This window comes from Ranitomeya variabilis, chromosome 1 (genome assembly GCF_051348905.1).
Source record: "Ranitomeya variabilis isolate aRanVar5 chromosome 1, aRanVar5.hap1, whole genome shotgun sequence".
Lineage (NCBI taxonomy): Eukaryota > Metazoa > Chordata > Amphibia > Anura > Dendrobatidae > Ranitomeya > Ranitomeya variabilis.
Window position 1 is genome coordinate 390,474,980 of NC_135232.1, and position 24,403 is coordinate 390,499,382.

General features: G+C 46.1%; 1 protein-coding gene across 1 annotated transcript in view; it reads left to right on the forward strand.

Annotated features, from left to right (window-relative positions):
* Positions 1–23,378, forward strand: part of LOC143795662 (uncharacterized) — a 31,775-nt gene extending 8,397 nt beyond the window's left edge. Inside the window, exon 4 of the mRNA XM_077281018.1 lies at positions 23,226–23,378. Coding sequence (XP_077137133.1) covers positions 23,226–23,378 — 153 coding nt within the window. The remainder of the gene's footprint in view (positions 1–23,225) is intronic.
* The last annotated feature ends 1,025 nt before the right edge of the window (positions 23,379–24,403 follow it).

Sequence of the window (24,403 nt, forward strand, 5' to 3'; positions counted from 1 at the left end):
GCGTGGGCTGTGCTCTATACTACGCGGCTGTGCAATATACTACATGGGCTGTGCTATATACTATGTGGCTGTGCTATATACTATGTAGCTGTGCTATATACTACATGGCTGTGGTATATACTACGTGGGCTGTGTTATATACTACCTGGCTGCTATATACTACGTGGCTGTGCTATATACTATGTGGCTGTGCTATACACTACGTGGCTGTACAATACTACGTGGGCTGTGCTATATACTACGTGGGCTGTGCTATATACTACGTGGCTATGATATATACTATGTAGCGGTGCTATATACTACATGGCTGTGCTATATACTACGTGGGCTGTGTTATATACTACGTGGCTGCTATATACTACGTGGCTCTGCTATACACTACGTGTCTGTGCTATACACTATGTGTCTGTGCTATATACTACGTAGCTGTGCTATATACTACGTAGCTGTGCTATATACTACGTAGCTGTGCTATATACTATGTAGCTGTGCTATATACTATGTAGCTGTGCTATATACTACGTGGGCTGTGCTATATACTACGTGGGCTGTGCTATATACTACGTGACTGTGCTATATACTTCATGGGCTGTTTTATATGCTACGTGGGCTGTCAGACTCTTTCGCCCGGGGCCCTCAAAAACCTGGAGCTGGCCCTGGCTTCACTAATTGGTCACGCCTGGCCGGCCGCGAACAATCAGCGACAGACGCTGTCCGGCTGTGAATTCACGTGGGATTTGCACCACTCTTCGCTGATTGGCCGCGCCCGGCCAGCCAAATCCTGTGTATTCATTGCATTTTTCTGAAATCTTCATAAATAAACTACATATACACTCACTGGCCACTTTATTAGGTACACCTGTCCAACTTCTTGTTAACACTTAATTTCTAATCAGCCAATCACATGGCGGCAACTCAGTGCATTTAGGCATGTAGACATGGTCAAGACAATCTCCTGCAGTTCAAACCGAGCATCAGTATGGGGAAGAAAGGTGATTTGAGTGCCTTTGAACGTGGCATGGTTGTTGGTGCCAGAAGGGCTGGTCTGAGTATTTCAGAAACTGCTGATCTACTGGGATTTTCACGCACAACCATCTCTAGGGTTTACAGAGAATGGTCCGAAAAAGAAAAAAAATCCAGTGAGCGGCAGTTCTGTGGGCGGAAATGCCTTGTTGATGCCAGAGGTCAGAGAATGGGCAGACTGGTTCGAGCTGATAGAAAGGCAACAGTGACTCAAATCGCCACCCGTTACAACCAAGGTAGGCCTAAGAGCATCTCTGAATGCACAGTGCATCGAACTTTGAGGCAGATGGGCTACAGCAGCAGAAGACCACACCGGGTACCACTCCTTTCAGCTAAGAACAGGAAACTGAGGCTACAATTTGTACAAGCTCATCGAAATTGGACAGTAGAAGATTGGAAAAACGTTGCTTGGTCTGATGAGTCTCGATTTCTGCTGCGACATTCGGATGGTAGGGTCAGAATTTGGCGTAAACAACATGAAAGCATGGATCCATCCTGCCTTGTATGGAGCATCTTTGGGATGTGCAGCCGACAAATCTGCGGCAACTGTGTGATGCCATCATGTCAAAATGGACCAAAATCTCTGAGGAATGCTTCCAGCACCTTGTTGAATCTATGCCACGAAGAATTGAGGCAGTTCTGAAGGCAAAAGGGGGTCCAACCCGTTACTAGCATGGTGTACCTAATAAAGTGGCCGGTGAGTGTATATTCTAATACCCGATGCGTTAGAATTGGGCCACCATCTAGTAGATATATATATATATATATATATATATATATATATATATATATATATATATATATATATATATATATATATATATATTATGATGTTCACCACAGACCCCCCCATAAATAGTATGATGTCCAAAACAGCTCCCATGTGTACTATAATAATCCCCACAACACCGTATGCAGTATTATGGCCAACAAACAACACCCCATACAGTATGATATTCACAACAGCCCCCAGTATAATGATCTCCACAGCCCCATATACAGTATGGTCACCACAGCTTCTCATATACTTTGTTGTCCCTCCTTCACAGCCCCCCATTTCATGGCCCAAATGCATATCCCCTCATTTTGACCCCCGCACTACAACTCATTTCATGCCCTCCTGAACAGCTCATTTTATTTATCACCTCTGCACAGCTTCTCAGTTTATTCCCCCATCTGCATAGCCCCTCATTTTATTCCCCCCACTGCACAGCTCATCGGTTTATTCCCCATCCTCACAGCCCCTCATTTTATTCCCATCTGCACAGCCCCTCATTTTACCCCTCTTTGCACAGCCCCAGTTTATTCCCATCTGCACAGCCCTCAGGTTATTCTCCGTCTGCAAAACCCCACTGTTTATTAACCAGCACAGCCCCTCATTTTATCTGCACAACTCTTTATTTTATCCCCCCTCTGCCCATCCCCACAGCTTATTCCCCCATCTGCACAGCCCTTTATTTTATCTCCCCTCTGCCTAGTGTTACGGAACTGCAGCACAGAATTAGGATAGAAGTGGGAAAGCTGACCCTGCACTATGACTAGGCTGATACCCTACGATAGAGTGAGTGACCCATTCCTTGCGAATAGACCCACCGACCATCCTAGGTTAAACTCAGAGAAGACCTATAGATAAGGGGAAGGAGGTCCCTAAAAGATCTAATGACTGGGTATAAAAAACAGGTCACCTCCTAATAGGAAACACAGAGAAGGCTGCAGACCCCAACTGAAAACAGAAACAAAAGATAGCAGAACCAGAGATCCCAGAACTGCACAATATCAAACACAGAAAGCTGTCAAAGCACCTAGCCAGAACTCTAGCAGATTAACACTGTTGTCCAGCAAGAAATGGTAGGCAGGTGCTAGGTAATAAAGGGTGATACAATCACCTGACCTAAGACAACCCACCAGCAGGGAAAAAAGATCAGCAGCCAGAAAACCACAACAAGATGGCGGATGGTCAAAACAAAACAGATTCTAACACCTAGCCCCTCAGCTTATTCCCTCCATCAGCATAACCCCTCAGTTTATCCCCCATCTGCACAGCACATCAGTTTATTCCCTCCCATCAGCACAGTCCCACATTTTATCCCCATCAGCACAGCCCATCTGTTATGATCCGGTGACCTTGGAGCCGCATGAGAGACTTTCTCAGGAGTAAGTGGTATCTGTACTGACCGCAAACCCTAAACTGACACCGCAACTAGAAGTAGCCGTGGGGTGTGCCTAACATGTCCTAGACACCTCGACACAGCCGGAGGACTAAATACCCCTATAGGTGGAAATGGGAATTCTATCTTGCCTCAGAGCAGAACCCCAAAGGATAGGCAGCCCCCCACAAATATTGACTGTGAGTATAAGAGGAAAGACACACGCAGGCAGAAAAACAGAATTTAGCAAAAGAGGCACTTCTAGCTAAATAGAAAAGGATAGGACAGAATTCTAAGCGGTCAGTATTAAAATCCTAAAAAATATCCACAGCAGAAAATACAAATATTCAACATCTAACTAAAGACATAGCAAGTATATCTGCAACTCCTAAGAATCCAGCATGACTGAAAAATCCAAACAAAGTCTAAGCTGGACAAAAACACAATGAATTGCACTGAATTGCAAAGCACACTGCATGTGTGCACAGAGACAAACAAAAACCCAGACACTTAGCTTAATTGGCAGCAGAGAATGAGGAACCAGAGAGAGATGTCCCTCCAAGAACAATGGACAACTGGCCAAGAGTAATGGATCCTGCACACCTAAATACCTAGTAGAGCTGCAATCAGCAGAAACACCTGCCCTGGATTACAACCCCAAGACAACTGCACTATCATTAACAACCACCGGAGGGAGCCCAAGAGCAGAATTCACAACAGTACCCCCCCTTGAAGAGGGGTCACCGAACCCTCACCAGAGCCCCCAGGCCAATCAGGACGAGCCAGATGAAAGGCACGAACCAAATCAGCAGCATGGACATTAGAGGCAAAAACCCAAGAATTATCCTCCTGGCCATAACCCTTCCATTTGACAAGGTACTGAAGCCTCCGCCTCGAAAGGCGAGAATCCAAAATCTTCTCCACCACATACTCCAACTCCCCATCAACCAACACAGGAGCAGGAGGATCAACAGAGGGAACAACGGGCACCACATATTTCCGCAATAAAGATCTATGGAAAACATTATGGATGGCAAAAGAGGCCGGAAGGGCCAAACGAAAAGACACCGGATTGATAATCTCAGAAATCCTATAAGGACCAATAAACCGAGGCTTAAACTTAGGGGAAGAAACCTTAATAGGAACATGACGGGAAGACAACCAGACCAAATCCCCAACCCGAAGCCGGGAACCAACACACCGATGACGGTTAGCAAAACGCTGAGCCTCCTCCTGAGACAACACCAAATTGTCTACCACATGAGCCCAAATCTGCTGCATCCTGTCAACCACAGAATCCACACCAGGACAATCAGAAGGCTCAACCTGCCCCGAAGAAAAATGAGGATGAAAACCAAAATTACAGAAGAAGGGCAAAACCAAGGTAGCCGAACTAGCCCGATTATTAAGGGCGAACTCGGCCAATGGCAAGAAAGCCACCCAATCATCCTGATCAGCAAACACAAAGCATCTCAAATAAGTTTCCAAAGTCTGATTAGTTCGCTCGGTCTGGCCATTTGTCTGCGGATGAAATGCGGAAGAAAAAGACAAATCAATGCCCAACCTAGCACAAAAGGCCCGCCAAAACCTAGAAACAAACTGGGAACCTCTGTCGGACACAATATTCTCCGGAATACCATGCAAACGAACCACATGCTGAAAAAACAATGGAACCAAATCAGAAGAGGAAGGCAATTTAGGCAAAGGCACCAAATGAACCATCTTAGAGAACCGGTCACAAACCACCCAGATAACTGACATCCTCAGAGAAACCGGAAGATCTGAAATAAAATCCATAGAAATATGCGTCCAGGGCCTCTCAGGGACCGGCAAAAGCAACCTGCTAGCACGGGAACAACAAGGCTTCGCCCGCGCACAAGTCCCACAGGACTGCACAAAAGAACGCACATCACGCGACAAAGAAGGCCACCAAAAGGACCTACCAACCAAATCTCTGGTACCAAAAATACCAGGATGGCCTGCCAACACAGAACAATGAACCTCAGAAATCACTCTACTAGTCCATCTGTCAGGAACAAACAGTTTGCCTACTGGACAGCGGTCAGGTTTGTCAGCCTGAAATTCCTGCAGAACCCGTCGCATATCAGGGGAAATGGCCGAAAGGACCACCCCTTCCTTCAGAATGCCGACCGATTCCAGTACCTCAGGAGAATCAGGCAAAAAACTCCTAGAGAGGGCATCAGCCTTAATATTCTTAGAACCCGGAAGATACGAGACCACAAAATCAAAACGGGAGAAAAACAAGGACCATCGAGCCTGTCTGAGATTCAGCCGTTTGGCAGACTCGAGGTAAATCGATCATAAAAATCTGGTCAAGACCACAATACGGTGCTTGGCTCCCTCAAGCCAATGTCGCCATTCCTCAAACGCCCACTTCATAGCCAACAACTCCCGATTGCCGACATCATAATTGCGTTCAGCAGGCGAAAACTTACGGGAAAAGAAGGCACACGGTTTCATCAAGGAACCAACAGAATTCCTCTGAGACAAAACGGCCCCTGCCCCAATCTCAGAAGCGTCAACCTCAACCTGAAACGGAAGAGAAACATCCGGCTGACGCAACACCGGGGCAGAAGTTAATCGGCGTTTAAGCTCCTGAAAGGCAGAATCAGCCACAGAGGACCAATTCGTTACATCAGCGCCTTTCTTCGTCAAATCGGTCAGGGGTTTAACCACACTGGAGAAGTTAGCGATGAAACGGCGATAAAAATTAGCAAAGCCCAAAAATTTCTGAAGGCTCTTCACGGATGTGGGCTGAATCCAATCATGAATGGCCTGAACCTTAACCGGATCCATCTCTATAGGTGAGGGAGAAAAAATGAAGCCCAAAAAAGAAACCACCTGCACTCCAAAGAGACACTTAGACCCCTTCACAAACAGAGCATTATCACGAAGGATCTGAAACACCATCCTGACCTGTTTCACATGAGACTCCCAATCATTGGAAAAAATCAAGATATCATCCAAATATACAATCATGACTTTATCAAGATAATTCCGGAAGATATCATGCATGAAGGACTGAAAAACAGATGGAGCATTAGAGAGTCCGAATAGCATCACAAGGTATTCAAAATGGCCTTCGGGCGTATTAAACGCAGTTTTCCATTCATCACCCTGCTTAATACGAACAAGATTATATGCCCCCCGAAGGTCAATCTTAGTAAACCAACTAGCCCCCTTAATCCTGGCAAACAAATCGGAAAGCAAAGGTAAAGGGTATTGAAACTTGACCGTGATCTTATTCAAGAGGCGATAATCAATACAGGGTCTCAAGGAGCCATCCTTCTTAGCAACAAAAAAAAATCACGCTCCCAACGGTGAAGATGGCCGAATATGCCCCTTCTCCAAAGACTCCTTAACATAACTCCGCATGGCGGTATGTTCAGGCACAGACAGGTTGAAAAGTCAGCCCTTGGGAAACTTACAGCCTGGAATCAAGTCAATAGCACAATCACAGTCCCTATGCGGTGGAAGGGAACTGGACTTGGGCTCAACGAATACATCCTGAAAATCAGACAAAAACTCTGGAACCTCAGAAGAGGTGGAAGAGGAGATTGACATCAAAGGAACGTCATTATGAACCCCCTGACAACCCCAACTAGCCACAGACATAGACTTCCAATCCAACACAGGATTATGTATCTGCAACCATGGAAAACCCAGCACAATAGCATCATGCAATTATGCAACACCAGAAAACGACAATCTTCCTGATGGGCTGGCGCCATGCACATGGTCACCTGTGTCCAAAACTGGGGTTTATTTTTAGCCAAAGGTGCAGCATCAATGCCCCTTAAAGGAATAGGGTTCTGCAAAGACTGCAAGGGGAAACCACAATGCTTGGCAAATTCAAAGTCCATTAAGTTCAAAGCGGCGCCTGAATCCACAAACGCCATGACAGAAAAAGACGACAATGAGCAGATCAAGGTCACAGATAACAGAAATTTAGGTTGTACAGTACTGATAGTAACTGAACTAGCGATTCTCTTTGCACGCTTAGGGCAGACTGAAATAACATGAGAAGCATCGCCACAATAAAAACACAACCTATTCTGACGTCTGAATCCTTGTTGTTCCATTCTAGACAGAATCCTATCACACTGCATAGGCTCAGGCATCTGCTCTGAGGACAATGCCACAGCGCGCACAGTTCTGCGCTCCCGCAAGCGTCGATCAATCTGAATGGCCAGAGACATAGAATCATTCAGACCAACAGGCATGGGAAACTGTCATGATCTCTGCAGGCAGAGATCATAGCAAGCCTATAGAGGGACAAGCTCTCGGAAGATGGAACTATACTGACCATGAACTAAGCCTGCCGCGCAACTAGAAATAGCCAGGTAGCATTTCCTATTTATCGCTAGATGCCCAGCTCTGGCCTAAGACCTAAATAGCTAGCAGAGGGAAATTTAAGACCTGGCTCACCTCTAGAGAAATATTCCAAAGAAGACAGTAGCCCCCCACATATAATGACGGTGAGTTCAGATGAAACAACAAACGCAGCAGGAAAATAGTCTTAGCAAATTTGAGGTCCGCTTACTAGATAGCAGAAGACAGATAGTATACTTTCATGGTCAGCAGAAAAACACTAACAAAACACCATCCAGAGATTACCTTAAACTCTGGCATTAACTCATAACGCCAGAGTAGCAATCCCTGATCAACGAGAGCTTTCCAGACACAGTAACAAAACTTCAGCTGTGAACTGGAACAAATAGGCAAAACAAAACATGGACAAAAGTCCAACTTATCTAGTAGTTGTCTAGAAGCAGGAACAAGCACTGAGAGGCATCAGATAACATTGTTGACCGGCAAGAAACCACCAGAGAAATGAGCTTAAATAGCGACACCCACTACTGATGGAACCAGGTGAAACAGGAAAGAGGATGACAAGTCCAATTCCACAAGCGGCCACCGGGGGAGCCCAGAATCCAAATTCACAACAGTACCCCCCCCTCAAGGAGGGGGCACCGAACCCTCACCAGATCCACCAGGGCGACCAGGACGAGCCCTATGGAAGGCACGAACAAGATCAGAAGCATGAACATCAGATGCATTGACCCAAGAATTATCCTCCTGGCCGTAACCCTTCCAGTTGACCAGATACTGGAGTTTCCGTCTGGAAACACGAGAGTCCAAAATTTTCTCCACAACGTACTCCAACTCACCCTCAACCAACACCGGAGCAGGAGGCTCAACCGAAGGCACAACAGGTACCTCATACCTGCGCAATAACGACCGATGAAAAACGTTATGAATGGAAAAGGACGCAGGGAGGTCCAAACGGAAAGAAACAGGATTAAGAATCTCCAATATTCTATAAGGGCCGATGAACCGAGGTTTAAACTTAGGAGAAGAGACCCTCATAGGGACAAAACGAGAAGACAACCACACTAAATCTCCAACACAAAGCCGAGAACCAACACGACGATGACGGTTGGCAAAACGCTGAGTCTTCTCCTGGGACAACTTCAAATTGTCCATAACCTGCCCCCAGATGTGATGCAATCTCTCCACCACCGCATCCACTCCAGGACAATCCGAGGATTCCACCTGACCGGAGGAAAATCGAGGGTGAAACCCCGAATTACAGAAAAACGGGGACACCAAGGTGGAAGAACTGGCCCGATTATTGAGGGCGAACTCTGCCAATGGCAAAAAAGCAACCCAATCATCCTGGTCAGCAGAGACAAAACACCTCAGATATGTCTCAAGGGTCTGATTAGTCCGCTCGGTCTGGCCATTAGTCTGAGGGTGAAAAGCAGATGAAAAAGACAAATCTATGCCCATCCTAGCACAGAATGCCCGCCAAAATCTAGACACAAATTGGGTACCTCTGTCAGAAACAATATTCTCAGGAATACCGTGCAATCGGACAACATTCTGAAAAAACAGAGGAACCAACTCAGAAGAAGAAGGCAACTTGGGCAGAGGAACCAAATGGACCATTTTAGAGAAACGGTCACAGACCACCCAGATGACAGACATCTTCTGGGAAACAGGCAGATCTGAAATAAAATCCATCGAGATGTGTGTCCAAGGCCTCTTAGGAATAGGCAAGGGCAACAGCAGTCCGCTAGCCCGAGAACTACAAGACTTGGCCCGAGCACAAACGTCACATGACTGCACAAAGACTCGCACATCTCGTGACAGGGAAGGCCACCAGAAGGATCTTGCCACCAAATCCCTGGTACCAAAAATTCCGGGATGACCTGCCAATGCAGAAGAATGTACCTCAGAGATGACTCTGCTGGTCCAATCATCCGGAACAAACAGTCTATCAGGCGGACAACGATCCGGTCTATCCGCCTGAAACTCTTGCAAGGACCGCCGCAGATCAGGAGAAACGGCCGACAAAATTACTCCCTCCCTAAGGATACCTGTGGGTTCAGAATTACCAGGAGAGTCCGGGTCAAAACTCCTAGAAAGGGCATCTGCCTTAACATTCTTAGAACCCGGTAGGTATGACACCACAAAATTAAAGCGAGAAAAAAATAAAGACCAGCGCGCCTGTCTAGGATTCAGGCGTCTGGCAGTCTCAAGATAAATCAAATTTTTGTGGTCAGTCAATACCACCACCTGATGCCTAGCCCCCTCGAGCCAATGGCGCCACTCCTCAAACGCCCACTTCATGGCCAAAAGCTCCCGATTCCCAACATCATAATTCCGCTCTGCGGGCGAAAATTTGCGAGAAAAGAAGGCACAAGGCCTAATGACGGAGCAGTCGGAACCTTTCTGCGACAACACTGCCCCAGCTCCGATCTCCGAAGCGTCAACCTCAACCTGAAAAGGCAGATTCACATCAGGCTGACGCAACACAGGGGCAGAGGCAAAACGGCGCTTAAGCTCCTGAAAGGCCTCTACAGCATGAGGGGACCAATTAGCAACATCAGCGCCTTGTCTGGTCAAATCAGTCAGTGGTTTAACGACATCCGAAAAACCAGCAATAAATCGGCGGTAAAAGTTGGCAAAGCCCAAAAATCTCTGAAGACCCTTAAGAGAGGAGGGCTGAGTCCAGTCACAAATAGCTTGCACCTTGACGGGATCCATCTCAATGGAAGAGGGAGAAAAAATATACCCCAAAAAGGAAATTTTCTGGACCCCAAAAACGCACTTAGACCCCTTCACACATAAAGAATTAGACCGCAGAACCTGAAAAACTCTCCTGACCTGCTGGACATGAGAGTCCCAGTCATCAGAAAAAATCAGAATATCATCCAGATATATTATCATAAATTTATCCAGAAAATCGCGGAAAATATCATGCATAAAAGACTGGAAAACTGAAGGGGCATTAGAAAGACCAAAAGGCATGACCAAATACTCAAAGTGGCCCTCGGGCGTATTAAATGCGGTCTTCCACTCATCCCCCTGCCTGATCCGCACCAAATTATACGCCCCATGAAGATCAATTTTAGAGAACCACTTAGCACCCTCTATACGAGCAAACAAATCAGTAAGCAATGGCAATGGGTATTGATACTTAACAGTGATCTTATTCAGAAGCCGATAATCAATACATGGTCTCAAAGAGCCGTCTTTTTTTGAGACAAAGAAAAACCCAGCTCCCAAGGGAGAAGAAGATGGACGAATATGTCCCTTTTCCAAAGACTCCTTTATATATTCCCGCATAGCAGCATGTTCCGGCACAGACAAATTAAACAAACGACCCTTTGGATATTTACAACCCGGTATCAAATCTATGGCACAATCGCACTCACGGTGCGGAGGTAACGACCCAAGCTTGGGTTCGTCAAAGACGTCTTGATAATCGGAGAGGAACTCAGGGACTTCAGAGGGAATGGACGACGAAATAGAAACCAAAGGTACGTCCCCATGAATACCCTTACATCCCCAGCTCAACACAGACATTGCTCTCCAGTCCAAGACTGGGTTGTGAGACTGCAACCATGGCAATCCCAGTACCAAATCGTCATGTAAATTATACAGCACCAGGAAACGAATAATCTCCTGGTGATCCGGATTGATACGCATGGTTACTTGTGTCCAGTATTGTGGTTTATTATTAGCCAATGGGGTGGAGTCAATCCCCTTCAGAGGAATAAGAGTCTCCAAAGGCTCTAAATCAAAACCGCAACGATTGGCAAAGGACCAATCCATAAGACTCAGAGCGGCGCCAGAGTCAACATAGGCGTCCGTGGCAATGGATGACAAAGAGCAAATCAGGGTTACAGACAAAATAAACTTAGACTGAATGGTGCCAATGGAAACAGACTTATCAAGCTTCTTTGTACGCCTAGAGCATGCTGATATAACATGAGTAGAATCCCCACAATAGAAACACAATCCATTCTTCCGTCTAAAATTCTGTCGCTCGCTCCTGGACAGAATTCTATCACACTGCATACTTTCTGGCGTCTTTTCCATAGACACCGCCAGATGGTGCACCGGTTTGCGCTCCCGCAGACGCCTATCAATCTGAATAGCCATTGTCATGGACTCATTCAGACCTGCAGGCAAAGGGAACCCCACCATAACATCCTTAACGGCATCAGAGAGACCTTCTCTGAAAGTTGCCGCCAAGGCGCACTCATTCCACTGAGTAAGCACAGACCATTTACGGAATTTTTGGCAGAAAACTTCAGCTTCGTCTTGCCCCTGAGATAGTGCCATCAAAGTTTTTTCTGCCTGAAGTTCCAAATGAGGTTCCTCATAAAGCAAGCCCAAGGCCAGAAAAAACGCATCCACATCGCGTAACGCAGGATCCCCTGCTGGCAATGAGAAGGCCCAATCTTGAGGGTCACCCCTGAGCAAGGAAATCACAATCCTAACCTGCTGAGCAGGGTCTCCAGCTGAACGAGACTTCAGGGACAAATAAAGCTTACAATTATTTCGGAAATTCTGGAAGCTAGCTCGATTCCCTGTGAAGAACTCCGGCAAAGGAATTCTCGGCTCAGATACCGGAGCATGTACCACAAAATCTTGTAAATTTTGTACTTTCGTGATGAGATTATTCAAACCCGCAGTTACACTCTGGAGATCCATTATTGTCAGGTGCACACAGAGCATACAGAGATTAGGAGGAGAGAGAGAAAAAAAACTGCAGCAAGGCAGACTGGAGGAAAAAAAAAAAAAAAAAAAATACCAGCAGACTTCTTATAACTCTCCTTTCTCAACCTGGGTCTTTAACACTTTATTGGTCCGGTCAAACTATCATGATCTCTGCAGGCAGAGATCATAGCAAGCCTATAGAGGGACAAGCTCTCGGAAGATGGAACTATACTGACCATGAACTAAGCCTGCCGCGCAACTAGAAATAGCCAGGTAGCATTTCCTATTTATCGCTAGATGCCCAGCTCTGGCCTAAGACCTAAATAGCTAGCAGAGGGAAATTTAAGACCTGGCTCACCTCTAGAGAAATATTCCAAAGAAGACAGTAGCCCCCCACATATAATGACGGTGAGTTCAGATGAAACAACAAACGCAGCAGGAAAATAGTCTTAGCAAATTTGAGGTCCGCTTACTAGATAGCAGAAGACAGATAGTATACTTTCATGGTCAGCAGAAAAACACTAACAAAACACCATCCAGAGATTACCTTAAACTCTGGCATTAACTCATAACGCCAGAGTAGCAATCCCTGATCAACGAGAGCTTTCCAGACACAGTAACAAAACTTCAGCTGTGAACTGGAACAAATAGGCAAAACAAAACATGGACAAAAGTCCAACTTATCTAGTAGTTGTCTAGAAGCAGGAACAAGCACTGAGAGGCATCAGATAACATTGTTGACCGGCAAGAAACCACCAGAGAAATGAGCTTAAATAGCGACACCCACTACTGATGGAACCAGGTGAAACAGGAAAGAGGATGACAAGTCCAATTCCACAAGCGGCCACCGGGGGAGCCCAGAATCCAAATTCACAACAGGAAACCCCACCATAACATCTTTAACAGATTCAGAAAGACCCTTTCTGAAAATTGCAGCCAAAGCATCATCATTCCATTTAGTCAGCACAGACCATTTTCTAAATTTCTGACAATATAATTCTGCCGCTTCTTGACCCTGAGACAGGGCCAACAAGGTCTTCTCCGCTTGATCCACAGAATTTGGTTCATCATATAATAATCCTAGAGCCTGAAAAAAGGCGTCTACATTAAGGCCGGATTCCCAGATTCCAGTGAAAATGCCCAATCCTGAGGGTCGCCACGCAACAGGGAGATGACAATTTTAACCTGCTGAATAGGATCACCAGAGGAACGAGGTTTCAGAGCAAAAAACAGTTTACAGTTGTTTTTAAAACTCAAAAATTTGGACCTGTCTCCAAAAAACAAATCAGGAGTAGGAATCCTAGGCTCTAAAAGCGGAGTCTGAACAATAAAATCAGTAATACCCTGTACCCTAGCAGCAAGCTGGTCTACACGAGAAACTAATCCCTGAACATCCATGCTAGCACAAGTCTCCTCAGTCACCCAGAGGAAAAGAGGGAAGGAAAGAAAAAACAGGCTACAGAAAAAAAAATGGCTCAACCTCTTTCTTCCCTTCTTCTGAGATGCATTTAACTCATTGTTGGCCAGTTGTACTGCTATGATCCGGTGACCTTGGAGCCGCATGAGAGACTTTCTCAGGAGTAAGTGGTATCTGTACTGACCGCAAACCCTAAACTGACACCGCAACTAGAAGTAGCTGTGGGGTGTGCCTAACACGTCCTAGACACCTCGACACAGCCGGAGGACTAAATACCCCTATAGGTGGAAATGGGAATTCTATCTTGCCTCAGAGCAGAACCCCAAAGGATAGGAAGCCCCCCACAAATACTGACTGTGAGTATAAGAGGAAAGACACACGCAGGCAGAAAAACAGAATTTAGCAAAAGAGGCACTTCTAGCTAAATAGAAAAGGATAGGACAGAATTCTAAGCGGTCAGTATTAAAATCCTAAAAAATATCCACAGCAGAAAATACAAATATTCAACATCTAACTAAAGACATAGCAAGTATATCTGCAACTCCTGAGAATCCAGCATGACTGAAAAATCCAAAGTCTAAGCTGGACAAAAACACAATGAATTGCACTGAATTGCAAAGCCCACTGCATGTGTGCACAGAGACAAAAAAAAAACCAGACACTTATCTTAGCTGAATTGGCAGCAGAGAATGAGGAACCAGAGAGAGATGTAATCCCTCCAAGAACAATGGACAACTGGCCTGGAGTAATGGATCCTGCACACCTAAATACCTAGTAGAGCTGCAATCAGCAGAAACACCTGCCCTGGATTACAACCCCAAGACAACTGCACTATCATTAACAACCACCGGAGGGAGCCCAAGAGCAGAATTCACAACACCCATCACCTAATTTTATTCCCCTCAATAGCACAGAACCTCTAGTCATTTTAATTCCTACATCTACACAGCCCCTCATTGTATACCATCACCACAGCCCCTCCATTCATTTTGTTCCCTATCAGCATAGCCCCTCCGCTCATTTTATCCCACTTATCTGCACAGCCCTTCTCATTTTATGCATCCCTGCACAGTAATATAAGAATAATAATAAAAAAAGCTCAGTGATAGTAGGGTGTTGTGAATTTGCTTTTTGCTCCCTCTAGTGGTTACTAGTTTTTTGACTCTGGTTTTTCTGTCATTCCTTTTATCCGCACCTGGGTCGTTAGTTAGGGGTGTTGCTATATAAGCTCCCTGGACCTTCAGTTCAATGCCTGGCAACGTAGTTATCAGAGCTAGTCTGCTGTGCTCTTGTCTACTGATCCTGGTTCCAGTTATATCAGCTAAGTCTGCCTTTTGCTTTTTGCTATTTGTTTTGGTTTTGTATTTTTGTCCAGCTTGTTCCATATCTACATCCTGACCTTTGCTGGAAGCTCTAGGGGGCTGGTGTTCTCCCCCCGGACCGTTAGACGGTTCGGGGGTTCTTGAATTTCCAGTGTGGATTTTGATAGGGTTTTTGTTGACCATATAAGTTACCTTTCTTTATTCTGCTATCAGTAAGCGGGCCTCTCTGTGCTAAACCTGGTTCATTTCTGTGTTTGTCATTTCCTCTTACCTCACCGTCATTATTTGTGGGGGGCTTCTATCCAGCTTTGGGGTCCCCTTCTCTGGAGGCAAGAAAGGTCTTTGTTTTCCTCTACTAGGGGTAGCTAGATTCTCCGGCTGGCGCGTGTCATCTAGAATCAACGTAGGAATGATCCCCGGCTACTTCTAGTGTTGGCGTTAGGAGTAGATATATGGTCAACCCAGTTACCACTGCCCTATGAGCTGGATTTTTGTATTCTGCAGACTTCCACGTTCCTCTGAGACCCTCGCCATTGGGGTCATAACAGTTTGCCAGGCCAATATTAAATGTTTAATGCATTGCAGAAGAGGGATTATAAGAAAGAAGATTCTGAGTTTTTTTTTTTTTTTTTTTTTTTTCTTCTTCCCCTTTACCTCAGAGTGGCTATGCTTGCTGCAGACATGAATGTCCAGACCTTGATTACAAGTGTGGACCAGCTGGCTACTCGTGTGCAGGGCATACAAGACTATGTTATCAGAAATCCTATGTCAGAACCTAAAATACCGATTCCTGAACTGTTTTCCGGAGACAGGTTTAAGTTTAGGAATTTCGTGAATAATTGTAAATTGTTTTTGTCCCTGAGACCCTGTTCATCTGGAGATTCTGCTCAGCAAGTAAAAATTGTTATTTCGTTCTTACGGGGCGACCCTCAGGATTGGGCTTTTTCGCTGGCACCAGGAGATCCGGCATTGGCTGATCTTGATGCGTTTGTTCTGGCGCTCCTTTATGAGGAACCCAATCTTGAGATTCAGGCAGAAAAGGCCTTGCTGGCTATGTCTCAGGGGCAGGACGAGGCTGAAGTGTATTGCCAAAAATTTCGGAAATGGTCCGTGCTGACACATTGGAACGAGTGTGCACTGGCCGCTAATTTTAGAAATGGTCTTTCTGAAGCCATTAAGAATGTTATGGTGGGTTTTCCCATTCCCACAGGTCTGAATGATACTATGGCACTGGCTATTCAAATTGACCGGCGGTTGCGGGAGCGCAAAACCGCAAATTCCCTCATGGTGTTGTCTGAACAGACACCTAATTCGGTGCAATGTGATAGAAAAACCGCAAATTCCCTCATGGTGTTGTCTGAACAGACACCTGATTTAATGCAATGTGATAGAATCCTGACTAGAAATGAGCGGAAAATTCATAGACGCCGGAATGGCTTGTGCTACTACTGTGGTGATTCTACACATGTTATCTCAGCATGCTCTAAACGTATAGCTAAGGTTGTTAGTCCTGTCACCGTTGGTAATTTGCAACCTAAATTTATTCTGTCTGTAACTTTGATTTGCTCACTGTCATCTTATCCTGTCATGGCGTTTGTAGATTCAGGTGCTGCCCTGAGTCTCATGGATCTCTCATTTGCTAAGCGCTGTGGTTTTACTCTTGAACCATTAGAAAATCCTATTCCTCTTAGGGGTATTGATGCTACACCATTGGCAGCAAATAAACCGCAGTATTGGACACAGGTTACCATGTGCATGACTCCTGAACACCGCGAGGTGATACGTTTCCTGGTTTTACATAAAATGCATGATTTGGTTGTTTTAGGGCTGCCATGGTTACAGACCCATAATCCAGTCCTGGACTGGAAGGCTATGTCAGTCTCAAGTTGGGGCTGTCGTGGTATTCATGGGGATTCCCTGCCTGTGTCTATTGCTTCTTCTACGCCTTCGGAAGTTCCGGAGTATTTGTCTGATTATCAGGATGTCTTCAGTGAGTCTGAGTCCAGTGCACTGCCTCCTCATAGGGACTGTGACTGTGCTATAGATTTGATCCCAGGCAGTACATTTCCTAAGGGAAGACTGTTTAATCTGTCGGTACCTGAACATACCGCTATGCGTTCATATATCAAGGAGTCTCTGGAGAAAGGACATATTCGTCCGTCTTCTTCCCCTCTTGGTGCGGGATTCTTTTTTGTGGCAAAAAAGGACGGATCTTTGAGACCTTGTATTGATTATCGGCTTTTAAATAAGATCACTGTCAAATTTCAGTATCCTTTACCGCTGTTGTCTGACTTGTTTGCCCGGATTAAGGGTGCCAAGTGGTTCACCAAGATAGACCTTCGTGGTGCGTACAACCTTGTGCGCATTAAGCAAGGTGATGAATGGAAAACCGCATTCAATACGCCCGAAGGTCATTTTGAGTACTTGGTGATGCCTTTTGGGCTCTCCAATGGCCTTCAGTTTTTCAGTCCTTTATGCATGACATTTTCCGGAAGTATCTGGATACATTTTTGATTGTTTATCTGGATGATATTTTGGTTTTTTCTGATAATTGGGATTCGCATGTGGAGCAGGTCAGGTTGGTCTTTAAAATTTTGCGTGAAAATTCTTTGTTTGTCAAGGGCTCAAAGTGTCTCTTTGGTGTACAGAAGGTTCCCTTTTTGGGGTTCATTTTTTCCCCTTCTGCTGTGGAGATGGACCCAGTCAAGGTCCGAGCTATTCTTGATTGGACTCAGCCCTCGTCAGTTAAGAGTCTTCAGAAGTTCTTGGGCTTCGCTAACTTCTACCGTCGTTTTATCGCTAATTTTTCTAGCATTGTGAAACCTTTGACGGATATGACCAAGAAGGGCTCCGATGTAGCTAACTGGGCTCCTGCTGCCGTGGAGGCTTTCCAGGAGTTGAAACGCCGGTTTACTTCGGCGCCTGTTTTGTGCCAGCCTGACGTCTCACTTCCCTTTCAGGTTGAGGTGGATGCTTCGGAGATTGGGGCAGGGGCCGTTTTGTCGCAGAGAGGCCCTGGTTGCTCTGTTATGAAACCTTGTGCCTTTTTCTCTAGGAAGTTTTCGCCTGCCGAGCGAAATTATGATGTGGGCAATCGGGAGTTGTTGGCCATGAAATGGGCATTTGAGGAGTGGCGTCATTGGCTCGAGGGTGCTAAGCATCGTGTGGTGGTCTTGACTGATCACAAAAATCTGATGTATCTCGAGTCTGCTAAACGCCTTAATCCGAGACAGGCCCGCTGGTCATTGTTTTTCTCCCGCTTTGATTTTGTTGTCTCATATTTACCAGGTTCAAAGAATGTGAAGGCCGATGCTCTTTCTAGGAGCTTTGTGCCTGATGCTCCTGGAGTCGCTGATCCTGTTGGTATTCTTAAAGATGGAGTTATCTTGTCAGCTATTTCTCCGGATCTGCGACGTGTGTTGCAGAGATTTCAGGCTGATAGGCCTGAGTCTTGTCCACCTGACAGACTGTTTGTCCCGGATAAGTGGACCAGCAGAGTCATTTCCGAGGTTCATTCCTCGGTGTTGGCAGGTCACCTGGGAATTTTTGGCACCAGAGATCTGGTGGCCAGGTCCTTTTGGTGGCCTTCCTTGTCAAGGGATGTGCGGTCATTTGTGCAGTCCTGTGGGACTTGTGCTCGAGCTAAGCCTTGCTGTTCTCGTGCCAGCGGTTTGCTCTTGCCCTTGCCTGTCCCGAAGAGACCTTGGACTCATATCTCCATGGATTTCATTTCTGATCTTCCGCTATCTCAGGGCATGTCCGTTATCTGGGTGATATGTGATCGCTTCTCCAAGATGGTCCATTTGGTTCCTTTGCCTAAGCTGCCTTCCTCTTCCGATCTGGTTCCTGTGTTTTTCCAGAACGTGGTTCGTTTGCACGGCATCCCTGAGAATATTGTGTCAGACAGAGGATCCCAGTTCGTTTCCAGGTTCTGGCGATCCTTTTGTAGTAGGATGGGCATTGATTTGTCGTTTTCGTCTGCTTTCCATCCTCAGACTAATGGACAGACGGAGCGAGCCAATCAGACTTTGGAGGCTTATTTGAGGTGTTTTGTCTCTGCTGATCAGGACGATTGGGTGACATTCTTGCCGTTGGCTGAGTTTGCCCTTAATAATCGGGCTAGTTCCGCCACCTTGGTTTCGCCTTTTTTCTGCAACTCTGGTTTCCATCCTCGCTTTTCTTCGGGTCATGTGGAGCCTTCTGACTGTCCTGGGGTGGATTCTGTGGTGGATAGGTTGCAGCAGATCTGGAATCATGTGGTGGACAACTTGAAGTTGTCACAGGAGAAGGCTCAGCGCTTTGCCAACCGCCGCCGCGGTGTGGGTCCCCGACTACGCGTTGGGGATTTGGTATGGCTTTCTTCCCGCTTTGTTCCTATGAAGGTCTCCTCTCCCAAATTTAAACCTCGTTTTATTGGGCCTTACAAGATATTGGAAATCCTTAATCCTGTATCTTTTCGTCTGGATCTTCCTGTGTCGTTTGCTATTCACAATGTATTTCATAGGTCCTTGTTGCGGCGGTACATTGTGCCTGTAGTTCCTTCTGCTGAGCCTCCTGCTCCGGTGTTGGTTGAGGGCGAGTTGGAGTACGTGGTGGAGAAGATCTTGGATTCTCGCCTCTCCAGGCGGAGGCTTCAGTACCTGGTCAAGTGGAAGGGCTATGGTCAGGAGGATAATTCCTGGGTGGTCGCCTCTGATGTTCATGCGGCCGATTTAGTTCGTGCCTTTCATGCCGCTCATCCTGATCGCCCTGGTGGTCGTGGTGAGGGTTCGGTGACCCCTCACTAAGGGGGGGGTACTGTTGTGAATTTGCTTTTTGCTCCCTCTAGTGGTTACTAGTTTTTTGACTCTGGTTTTTCTGTCATTCCTTTTATCCGCACCTGGGTCGTTAGTTAGGGGTGTTGCTATATAAGCTCCCTGGACCTTCAGTTCAATGCCTGGCAACGTAGTTATCAGAGCTAGTCTGCTGTGCTCTTGTCTACTGATCCTGGTTCCAGTTATATCAGCTAAGTCTGCCTTTTGCTTTTTGCTATTTGTTTTGGTTTTGTATTTTTGTCCAGCTTGTTCCATATCTACATCCTGACCTTTGCTGGAAGCTCTAGGGGGCTGGTGTTCTCCCCCCGGACCGTTAGACGGTTCGGGGGTTCTTGAATTTCCAGTGTGGATTTTGATAGGGTTTTTGTTGACCATATAAGTTACCTTTCTTTATTCTGCTATCAGTAAGCGGGCCTCTCTGTGCTAAACCTGGTTCATTTCTGTGTTTGTCATTTCCTCTTACCTCACCGTCATTATTTGTGGGGGGCTTCTATCCAGCTTTGGGGTCCCCTTCTCTGGAGGCAAGAAAGGTCTTTGTTTTCCTCTACTAGGGGTAGCTAGATTCTCCGGCTGGCGCGTGTCATCTAGAATCAACGTAGGAATGATCCCCGGCTACTTCTAGTGTTGGCGTTAGGAGTAGATATATGATCAACCCAGTTACCACTGCCCTATGAGCTGGATTTTTGTATTCTGCAGACTTCCACGTTCCTCTGAGACCCTCGCCATTGGGGTCATAACAGTAGGGTGAGACTTTAGCCTGTTCTGGGTCTTATGGGGGAAGTTGGGGATAAAAAGTGGCTCAGACAGAAGCCAGCTCAACCCTGATGAAACGCCATCGCAGTCAGTGGTGGATAAGTTCCCCCTTGTGTGTCCTGGCTGGTGAAGAGAATGACAGTGACCTGTGAGGCCGAGATTCCTGAACTGTGGGTTTCTGTGGGAAATTTTGGAGCTGCTGAAATGCGGGGTCTTTGTTATGATTGAACTGATGGTTAGGAGCACTAGAAATGACCAGATGAGCAAACTAGTAATACAGGACAAGCTCTGGGAAGTGGGAGCTTTGCTGACCGCAACCCCTAATCCTATAACAACAACTAGAAATAGCCGTGGAGCGTTCCTGACTCTGCCTAGACGCCTCTTCACAGCCTAAGAGCTAACTACCCCTAAAGATAGAAAATACAGCCTACTTTGCCTCAGAGAAATTCCCCAAAGAAAATAGGCAGCCCCCCACATATATTGACTGAGTTAAGATGGAAGTCACAAACACAGGAATGAAATAGGTTTCAGCAAACCAGGCCAGACTTAACTAAATAGACTGAGGATAGAAAAGGTATCTTTGCGGTCAGCATAAAAAACTAACAAAAAACCACGCAGAGTGTGCAAAAGAGAGCACTGCACCGACTCACGGCGCGGTGGTGCCACTCTGCATCCCAGAGCTTCCAGCTAACAAGACAAAATCATAATAGCAAGCTGGACAAAAACATAATGGTAACAAATAAGCTAGCAGGGACTTAGCTTTTGCTGAAGTAGACAGGTCATCTGAAAGATCTAAGAAAACTGAACCAGTACTAGGACATTGACAGCTGGCATCAGGTAACGATCTGACTGGAGTTAAATAGAGCAGCCAGCCAAGGCCTAAATGAGATCAGCTGGAGAAGGAACCTCAGAACCAGCAGCTCCACTCACAGCCACCAGAGGGAGTCCATGGACAGAACTCACCGAAGTACCATTCATAACCACAGGAGGGAGTTCGAGAACAGAATTCACAACAGGTCTTACCCTAAAAGGGGCATTTGAAAATGTAACTGTGATAAATGGGGTTGACCAAGAGCCAGGGGATGATATCATAGGGTGTAGGGTACTAGACTTGGCCCATTTTCATGTCTTGGTGGGCATCTGGGAGTAGACAAAACTCAAGAACGGGTCCTTATGAGGTGCTACTGGCCTGGGTGTCAGATAGATTGTTAACTACTACTGATCCTGCCCTACTTGTCAGCTTACTGCTCCAGTAACCCATTTCCTAAGTCTGCTAGTGCCGCCTATTATAGATGTCCCATTTGACCAGATTGCTATGGACCTGGTAGGGCACCTAGTTAAGTCCGCCAGAGGGCACCAATACACCCTAGTAGTGATGGACTAAGCAATGCGGTACCCCTTAGATTCTCCTCCACCAGGAGCATAGCCTGAGAGTTAGTCCATATTTTTTCCTGGATGGGCCTGCTAAAGGAGATCCTGACAGACCAAGGAGGTTCATTTATGTCCAAAGTGATGAGGGAGTTGTGTAAGGCTCTCCAGATTACACAGCTCCGCAACACCCTCGGGGACTTCTAGATGTTGCAAATGAGACCTGGGATGCAGAGATACACCCCACCAGAGCATCATTGAACATGTGGAGCAAATGCAGGACCGGATCGCAAAGGTAATGCCGAATGTGAAGGAGAGTCTTCTTCAAGCAAGAGGCCCAGCGAACGTCTACAACCGAGCAACGAGTCCAAGACTGTTTAGCCCTGGAGAACGGGTGTTGGTGCTGATCCCCACAGTGGAAAGTAAGTTCCTGGCCCGGTGGTAAGGGCCATAAGAAGTGGTCGAAAAGATGAGTTATGTCAGCTACAAGGTCCACCAACCAAGACAGTGACAGTGGCGAGACAGAGAACTGGTGGAAGCTATGTGCCTGGGGGTTGAGGATGTTATAGTGGCAGAGATAGTCACCGTACCAGAAGCAAAAGTGATAAACATAAGCCATACAGGGCAACATTAGTATAGAGGTGCCATAGACACCAAGACCCATGTGAATGTCTCAAAGGTGCACCTACAGGACACTCCTAGGCATGATCTAAAACATAAGAAAATTGGAGCATAGTCCAAGGGTACTCAAGAATATAAATGTATTGAAATAATACACACTACATATAAATAGACTAGGATCAGGTAATAAAAACACAGACAATAGTGTCCTGACTACAGATGTTATTGCTATTCATGGGTAAAAAGTGCTCAAGTGCCGCAAGAAGGACCCTTAAGTCCAGACAAACAATATATAGTAACGATACAAGTATCCAAATGGCTGCAGTAATCTGCGCGCTATGCCATTAAACAGGGCAGGGTCATATGCTCATATCCATGCTTAGCCATGATGTTGCTAAATCAGGACACGTGTCCTGACTTAGCAACATCATGGGTAAGCACGGATATGAGCATATGACCCTGCCCTGTTTAATGGCATAGCGCGCAGATTACTACAGCCATTTGGATACATGTATCGTTACTATATATTGTTTGTCTGGACTTAAGGGTCCTTCTTGTGGCATGTCAGCACTTTTTACCCATGAATAGCAAAAACATATGTAGTCAGGACACTACTGTCTGTGTTTTTATTACCTGATGCTAGTCTATTAGTGTGTATTATTTCAATAAATTTATATTCTTGATTACCGTTGGACTATGCTCCAATTTTCTTATGTTTTAACAGAAGCAAAAGTGGCGAGAACTGCTTCAGCAGAACTGGGACCTGTTTTCAGATTTGCCAGGTTGTACACAGGTCATGGAGCATCACATCCTGACGGAACTGAATGTGAGAGTGAACCAAATGCCATATCGGATTCCTGAAGCCACCATGAGGTGATCTTCAAGGAGGTGAGGAGACTGTTGACCATTTGAGTCATCGAGGAGTCAAAGAGCAGATGGTTTAGCCCCACTGTGTCCTTGTGCCAAAGTCGGATGGAGAGTGGCGGTTCTGTAACGACTAAAGGAAGCTAAATGAGGTGTTCAAGTTTGACTCATATCCGATGCTCCAGTTCGATGAGTATATTGAGAGGTTAGGGTCAGGCCAGATATATCAGCACACTGGGCCTAACAAAAAGGTAAAGGTACTGGGAAATTCCCCTGTCCCCAAGTCGCAAGGAAAAGACTGCCTTCTCTACACCTGATGGGTCCTTTAAATATACCAGGATGCCTTTCAGTTTGCAGGGAGCCCCAGCTACCTTCCAGAAGGCCATGGATTGGATCTTGGCCTCTCACAAAACATACACCGCCATTTATCTGGACATCGTGATCTTCAGCCTGGATTGGAAAAGTCACCTGGAGAAGGTCCAGGCGGTACTGGATACAATGAGAAAGGCAGGGTTTACCACAAACCCAAAGAAGTGTACCATGGGGAAAGAGGCAAAATAAATGAGCTACATCGTTGGAAGGGGCGAAATAAAGCCGCAAATAGATAAAATGTAGGCAATCCAAAAGTGTCCGCAATCAGTCTCCAAAAAGCAGGTTGTTTCTGGAAATTGTGGGATACTATCGTCTCAAGGGCACAAAGACGTCAATGGCCAAATGGTTCTCTGAAGCTCAGATGGCATTCCAGAGTTGAAACTCGCCCTGTGCAGGCAGCCGGTCTTGTTCGCACCGGATTTCACTAAGAAGTTTATGCCCCAGCCGGACATCTCCAATGTCAGGGTGGGAGCAGTCTTGTCCAAGGAGATAGATGGGATGAAAATCCAGTCCTATACCAAAGTAGGAAGCTTCCCTGTGAAAAAAAACTATGCCATCGTAGAAAAAGAGTGCTTGGCCATCAAATGGGCAATTGACTCCCTGAAATAGTACCTGTTAGGCTGTTCAGGCTTGTGTCAGATCATGTGCCCCTGAGATGGATGAGAG